Raw genomic sequence first — 8332 nt, 5'->3', positions numbered from 1 at the left:
TGGATCTGGAAGACGTGGTTGTGCCCCTAGGAATTGGTGGACTTTCTTTCTTTGTTTGTTTCGTTTGCTTTGTTTTTTTGGGTTGCATCGGATAGTCTTAATACGGCAGCTTCTACTTACCGTGTAAAATTACTGACTGAAATCTCATTCTGGCTTTTGATATCAGCATAGGCACACATTTGGTTCTACCTGTAGTTATCCAATGGTTACTAATTTTGTGCATGTTTCAGGTTCGTTCATTTCTAAATCCTTTGTGAATTAGTTTTCCATCATGTTCCCCCCTCCTTTAAATTCTTGTTAAGATAGATATTCATGTTAATACTTCAATTGTATCTCAAACATGATTGTGTCTAATAAAAAAATAGGTGTGATCAATATGTCTAATGAAAAAATCGGTGTGTGATCAATTAAAAAAAGAGAAAAAGCCTTAGTAAAGTGAGTTATAAAAAGAAATATTTTATAATAAGTCAAAGTAAATTGTTTAAATATTAAACTATGATCAGAGAATGAATGCGAGGGGGAAAAATGGGAAGTAAAAACAAGAGAATTCTCTCCTTCTTTGTATAGAAACAGTATAATATTTAAAGTTATTATAATATACTGCCTAAAAAAATTGTTTTAGTAGTTTTCAAAGTAAGTTAGTTAATAATTCTAAAGTGTTCAAGTCGTCACATGGGCTAATTATTTTTTGAATAGGGGTAAGCCCTCTTGCTGTGAAGGTTTATGGAGTTGGATATTTTCTCATTCACGCTTAAAAAAAAAAATTCAAGAAAATGGTATTCTCATTTTATGTTCATTTAGTTTTACTTGTTGAAAAATGGTAAGAGTGCAATTAGTTTTTGAAAAAATCATAAGTTTATTAAAATTAATTGTTCTTTAGTATTGTACAGTAACTCGTTCCCCCACCCCCCCAAAGATCAACAAAATTGTGATAGTAAATGGCACCGAAAAAAAAAATTGCAATAATAAACATTAAATTAAAAGTGTATAAATTATAAAATTTTAAACACAACACATTCAATTATAAAGATTTAATTGAAATACAAATTATGTTAAACTATAGAATGAAAAGTATACATTTTTCCATAAAAAATTCTATAAAAATTACTATAAAATCAAAAGGATTAGACCATTTCCCATTCCTTCGTTCACAAATTCTCATTCGTGAATAATATATTTTTATTCCCCCTTCAAACTAATCTAATTCTTCTGCTCATGCCGCTGCTTTGAAGACTAAGCATTTTTCTTCCTTTGTGATGGCACTACTAGTTACATTTACGTTAATCTCTACTGCTATCTAATTATAATATGAAGGGAACTGATAGAAGAGGAGACCGTAAACGTAAATCATGCAAAGGATGAAATAGTGAAGAGAAGAAATCAACAAGATATTGCTGCAGGAAATGCATAGTTTTGAATCCATAGGTGACACCTCAACATAATTAATACATCGTTATGGATTAATATGCACAACAATATGCGTACTATGGAATGGGAGCTTCCACAGTACAATAATTTGTTCCGCGGAAACCTCCAAATCTTTTGATCCACCGTGTCAGATCTTGCACCTAGGACCACTCCACATTGGATAAGTGGCCATTGTCGTGAACTGAGTAGCTTTGTCTTCATGAGGCAGTGAAGCCAGTGTAGGGTGGACACACCCACCAGTCCCCTCATTTCTTGGTATAGATGACAAGCTTTTCTCTGATAAGCGTACTAACCAAGACAATACGCTAATATGAATATCACTCTGAAAACTAACTAAATCTGATTTTTTTACCAAAAGTCCATTTTGTTAATATAAATGACATTACACTCGCTAATATCACAACCCAGTAATCTGATTGGTCAATCCCAAAGGGGGGGGGGGAACCACGCCCATGTAATTGAGTTAATGGAAATATCATCAAGTTTGGTTAATTCATGTAAAATAAGAATTGAGAGAAAGGGAATTATCTGCAATTCTGACTACTTACCTAGCGCCATTGTTGGTGGTGTTATTGTTCTGAGCTTCTTCACGCTCCTTCCCCAGAGGGCCAAAAATGGCATAAACGCCTGCTATTGCTGGAGCAGCAATGGCAGTGGAGAGGCAAATAGCAACACCTACATTAGGTCTTTCTGATCTTTTATAACCCAAGTTAAGGCCACATAAAGCATACTGAGCAAAGCAATTCACATGAAGCAACAACACAACCGCCATCAAGTGGGCCCTTTCATTGGGCTTGTAAGTGCCATTCTTGCAATATGCTTTTCTGAGGATAGAAATGTCTTTTGGTTTCCATCTACAAAGAAGAAACAGGTGGTGGAACCTCTTTGGATGCTGGTATAGGCACATGAGAGTGAACAGAGCATTAAGGATTTGATTGTTGACCTCAAACCACAAGTCTCTTTGGGACTTCTTGTTAGGACATTGTCTAACATTCCTGTGATTACAAGAAACAGAATTCCTCCTGAGATTGCCACACAAGTTAGCCATAACACCAGGGCTATGTTCATAGGGTTGTTAATCCACTCTCTGCAGATTTTTCCGATTCCATTGAATTTTGTCACTGGAATGGTTTCTTCTACTTTTTCTTCAGTGAGCAGTCCCTTCGGGATGAGGAAATTTGCAGGGACATGTTCAAATTGGTCTTGGAATCAGCTGGGTTTGCTGGTTCTTGCAAGCCTCCTACAATAGCAGATGAAGTCATTCTACCAGCCAACAAAATTTGAGCCTCTACTGTTCCAAATGGCTTCTGCATGCCCAAGGAGAGTAGTATCACTTTGAATCTCAAATCTTGCAAAATAGTGAACAAATACGGAGACTTCTGGGTTTAATTATTTGTTAGTATTAGTAGCTTGTGTTTCTATTTGATTCTATTATATTAAAAATTTGTGATTTAGTTCCTATGATTTGAGAAAACTTGAAATTAATAGTATTCATTAAACATCCAGTCAGTCATGAATAAATACACATAGCATGTAATGTTAACTAGAATGCTAGATTGAGTGACGAAACCCAGCTAAATTAATCGCTGTCATCAATTGAACAAATCACCAAAGATGGTTGATAACAGACAAAGATGGTTGATAACAGACACAAAACCCACCAATAAAATTTTAAATTGTAGACAGAAAGGGAATAATTTGGCCAAACTGTAAGTAAGCTAACTGCCATTCTTCGTCAATTAGGAAGATCTGATCCTGGTTGTCTGTAACCTTGAAGAAAAAATCTTACTGCTATCTGTTGGAAACTTACTTCGTCAAAAGAAGATGCTACAGCTGTGTTGAAGCGTCAAGGATTCAGTTTAATTAGAAAATGTTGTGGGCAATTTGTTTTACAAAGAAACCAGTTTCTGAAACAGAGAACTCGGGAGGGAATTCTGATCAGTTTGGTCCGATTCCTGAAACGCTAAAATGATGGATCCAACATGAAGGAGAACGAAAATAGTAAGAAGTAAATGGTGAAGAAGAAAAACTCTACCTTTAGTGCTATGGTGGATGCAGTGAGGAAAACGAGTTGATATTCATTGAAGCTACGGTGTAGTGTAGGTCGCGTTCACTCTTCTCTTCGCTTTGCGCAGGATAGTAGCATTGGTGACTTTACTCTCTGCCAGTTGCAAAAGCGGGAATATCTTGGAACTTTTTCAAAACATGTTTGTTCCGTTGTAAGGTTTGAAGCTGAACCACCAGTAATTCATGATCCATCTGTTTCTCTTGTCCAATCAACTTTTATTTCATTTTTGTATTAAACAATTTATATGGTAGTGCTCCTACCTTGTACGGAAGACAATTACAAACTAATAGCGTGATTTTTTTAAAAAAATTATATTATTTATTAGGTATAAATTATGAAAATCTTAAAAATTTTATTATTTTATAATATATACATACAGAAGTATAGAAAGTTTTGAATTTTTATTTTAGTTCAGAATTACTTTTAAGAATGAATTTTACAATAGAAAATGTTATAGATCCTATCCTACACAAACGCTGACACGCACGAAGTTTGAGAAGAGAGTTGCTATGGATAATACAATAGTTGATAATTTTATGCTCTCTCCGTTAGAAGGTATAAAATATTTTTTTAAGAAGTTATATATTTAAAAATATAAAATATTTTTAATTTTTTGAGATATAATTATTATTTTTTTTAAAATATTTTTATAACTTTATATTTATTGTAGGATATTTTATAAAAGTATATATGAAAAGATAGGGTTAGTTAAAAATAAATAACTACTTTATTAGAGGGTGAAATTTTGTTAAAAATACCTTATATTTTAAATGGAGGAAGTATTACATATAGATAATGTAATAAAAAGCATATGTAATTCTCTAAAAAATTACTTAGAATTATTTTTATTGATATAACTGTATTTGGTCAAGATTTTATTAAGAAAATATTTCTTGTTTTCAATTTCTAATTATTGTTGAGAAAAAAAGAACTGACGTTACAATTAATTTTGTTTGAATAGAAGGGTGATTTTTTAAAGGAAAAATAATAATAAAATTTTATTAAAATATATAAATAATAATTAACTCTTTCAAAATGTCATAATTACTATAAAGTTTTAGATACTTTTCTGACATTAATAATTTTAGATTAAATAATTAAATTATCCCTCTTTTAAAATAAAATATAACTAGTACATGAGGGAAGTTGTGGTTCTTTTTATTCAATTCTTATCATTTATAAAATAAAAGTTGTGATTTTTTAAATAAAAATTATAACTAATTTTTTTAAACTTGAATTTTAATTATAAAAGAAATTTCACGTGACAAGTTATGATTATTTATTTTTTAAAACTTGAACTTCAAAAAAAAATTTACATGAGAAGTTGTGATTTCTTATTCAATTTTTATGATTACATAATCAAAGTGATAATTACTCAAACAAAAATTATGATTGGAACTGGTTATTTTTTAAAACTTATTTATCAATATTATAAAAGAAATTTTACGTAAAAAATTATGATTTTTTATTCAATTTTTATGATTAATAGAACAAAAGTTATGATTGCTTAAATAAAAGTTGTGATTGAAAAAATAGAGCCAGACTTATTATTTTATGTTAAAAGGAGACGATTTAGTTATTTCACATAAAATCATTAATATCAAAAAAGTACCCAAAAATTTTAAAAAAATTATAACATTTTAAAGGATTTAATTGTTATTTATATATTTTGATGAGATTTTATCATCATTTTTTAATAATTATATCTTAGAGCAAAGAAATGTAAGCTAAGTTAAACGGGGAAAAACACACCTTCCATGCATGAGGTTTAATCTTTAGATCCTATTTGATACATAGGACTAATGAAGAGGGATTGGGATTGACTAGTGCCACCTTTTATGTTTGGTATAAGGCAATGAAAAATTTAATTCCAATCTCAATTTGATCTATAAGGAATTACCCAATGTCACCACCCTCATGGTATTGAAAAATCAATCATGAAATTGATTATTTTGTGACCAAATTACCCTCCCCATCCACCCTCTCATCTCTCTCCCCCCACCTTCCACCCAGTGACTGCTCTCTCTCTCTCTCTCTATGGCCGCCCCACATTGTTGGTGCCATCATTCCTAAAGCAACGTCCTTCCCATCTGTCTTCCTCCCACCAGTTTTCTTTGAGTTTGAGTGGGCTCCCTTTTGCCTCCATCTTCCACCTATTGTTTCCAGTTTACAAATCTTGCAGATTGCAATAGGATTAACCACAAGCTATAATAGTGGTGTCTTCATGATTTAGACCATTAATGACTGCCAAATCTGGTTCAAGTTCAAGATGCATCACTGTGTTTTGTCAGTTCAAGAGTCTCATCTTCTCGTTGATCTCAAAAGAATGAAAATCTCTCTCCCCTTCTTTCTCTGCCTTCAAAAACCCAACCATAAAGCAAAGAATTTGCTTCGATAGTCTTAGCAGCTTCAAAGGAATTAGTAGTTATGTCTTGAATAGGAAAGCATTCAGATGAGAGAGAGAGCTAGTGGAGAAAAGCTGATCGGTGCGGCAAGGGAAGGGAGGGTTATAGCGACAAAGGAGATGGGTTTTTGGGCTCTCTTTTTTTATTAATTTAGGGGTATTATAGTCTTTTGATAATTTATGTTTAATTGTAAGATAAAAAAATTGAAAGTATTCCCTCTAATTATTATCCCATACTAAATATAATTTTAAAATCTCAATCCCTCTCTTAATCTCAATTTTAATTTCAATCTCTTCAAATTCAAGCTTGCATACTAAATAAGGCCTTTAGACCATGCAGTTCCACTAATTAAGCAAAGGCCAGTCGGGCTATCCTGGCAGTACTGGACTACGAATTCCTTTATGGGCTTAAGAATAGTTTTAAAAGATATTACTAGTTAACAACGTTAAAACTTGTTATCCAAAAAAAAAAAAAGAACTTGGTCTTTATCAAAAAAGAAAACGTTAAAACTTGGACTATGCGGGGCCTAAAATAGGTAAATGACAAAAGGAAATTAAAGAAGAGGATAAAATATTACAGTGCATATAGAAAAAATCATGTATGTATCTACCACTAGTTGACGATGGGGACATCAAGTGATGGTGTAATGCTGCGGCAATGCCTTTTGCTTTGATTGGTTTTGGTTCAACACTTCACATGTGATTTTCTGCTGATCCTTTCTCTCTGGTATTCTAAACATATATGGCCTCCATCTTTTGAAGTTCTTGTTGAAAATTCCCTCTCATTTTTCTCCATCAAATGATTAAATTTCTGAAATCCTAAAATATCATTTATAAGCATATTTATTTGAATCTAAATATTCTCATAAGGGGAGGATTACATTGAAGGAGCTAAAGGCTCTAAAATTAATGATTAGTGATGTTAAAAGTGAATTTTATTTTTTTAGGATTGACAAAATTAAGGTTCTTGCATGTTTATGAATTATAATGATAGGAATGTCTCCATTCTTTGTTATAAGAATAATATAAATAAAGAACTCCTGAAAGTATCAGACAAGTATTTTGAATAAGTAAATATTAACAAATAACAAATGAAGTTATTATTTTGTTTAATAAGTATTCGATTTGTCTAAATCATTGTCAGGTATTATATTAAATTTTTTCAAGGGACACGTCCTTAGTTTCGTCACTTCTCATGTTCTCTCTTTTCTTTGCAGGAGGAGATGCGTCCTTCTGACACAAAAAGACTCATTTTACATAATGCAACAAGATCCTTTATTCGTGAAGAAGACTCATCCTTGAAAAAAAATCATTTGACAAGGAAAAAAAAATAAAATAACAGATCAAAACCATATATATTCTTGAAAACGGATGAGTCTTGTTCTGTCTTGTAAAATGAGATTAGTTTTTGTGTCTTCTTTTCCAAATTATTGATTAATTAGCTTGATACGTTATGTAAAATGAGAATTCAATTTTTTTTTCCCCGGTCAAATTAACACCGCCTTATGATTTGGTGTGAAGTGGATGAATTCATTATTCAACTTTAAGTAGGTATTTAAATTTTAAACGTGGGACACAGCAATAATTCTCATGTACTGTAGAAGATATGTTGAGGGAAAAAAAGATCTTGGAATCATTCTTTTTAACTTTTTCTCTATATGATCGGACACAATTAGCAATCACACATTTCACTTCCGAATGCTTCTTGTGCCCACATGCATCCCAAGCTATATAATTCACCTTTACTCTCGGATTCCTAAGCAACACATAATCCTGTTCACTTCACATGTTAACAAGTTAAGCATATTCGTGTCATTGATAATCTTCTTTACACAGTGCGGTGCAGGTGTCTTTTGTAAGGTGTTAAAACCCTTTTGGTGATCTTTAATAGGAGACGAATTTAACAAATATCACATTTATATATTAAGAAATGTTAGTTATAACTTTAAAATTGTAAAAAAAAACCTTGTAACTTTCTAATTTTATCTTTTTTTCAATTAATGATCGTAATAAATTGTTATTTTGGAATTTAAATAATAATAAATAAACAAGGGGACAAAATTAGAAAATAGCTTTAATTACTCTAACATCATCTTATATATTTAGGATGAAAAAAAAACTTTCAAACTTCATTTTATATCAAGTACTGGAATGGGTAACATTTAAATGAGATGTATTGTTAACACCTAAAGTAAGTGCCTTAATTAGATAACATGTTTTTGCTAATTGACATTTATTAGTTGATGGTCACATTTTAAAAGAATTACCAATACTAATTGTTTTGAAGAATTGGCCAGCATGAATACAATATAAAACTATTACAGTGATGAAGTGAGTAAGTGCAATTTTATAACTCAGAATATATTTTAGGAGATCAAGAGATAAGGCCATATAAATAACTTAGCCTGAAGTGTATGAATGGGTTTCATTTA

The 8332-nt window shown here is 31.4% G+C and overlaps 1 protein-coding gene across 4 annotated transcripts; it reads right to left on the bottom strand.

The window, feature by feature from the left end:
* Positions 1-1364: 1364 nt before the first annotated feature.
* Positions 1365-3649, bottom strand: LOC129289434 (uncharacterized). 4 transcript variants are annotated; one of them, XM_054926207.1, is made up of 4 exons: positions 3464-3649; positions 3239-3391; positions 1978-2668; positions 1365-1713 (listed from the first exon to the last, which is right to left on the bottom strand). In XM_054926207.1, exons 3-4 carry the CDS (start codon positions 2474-2476, stop codon positions 1556-1558), a joined length of 657 nt encoding a protein of 218 aa, XP_054782182.1. In that variant the 5' UTR covers positions 2477-2668; positions 3239-3391; positions 3464-3649; the 3' UTR covers positions 1365-1555. The 4 variants fall into 4 exon arrangements, with proteins under 4 accessions (XP_054782182.1, XP_054782183.1, XP_054782181.1 ...); XM_054926208.1 differs by having other exon boundaries at positions 3239-3383; XM_054926206.1 differs by having other exon boundaries at positions 3239-3649.
* Positions 3650-8332: the final 4683 nt, after the last annotated feature.

Source organism: Prosopis cineraria, unplaced genomic scaffold (assembly GCF_029017545.1).
Source record: "Prosopis cineraria cultivar Desert tree isolate PC_DT_omini unplaced genomic scaffold, ASM2901754v1 PC12, whole genome shotgun sequence".
NCBI lineage: Eukaryota > Viridiplantae > Streptophyta > Magnoliopsida > Fabales > Fabaceae > Prosopis > Prosopis cineraria.
Note: the sequence above shows the minus strand (reverse complement) of the source record. Positions and strands in the feature narration are given on the sequence as shown.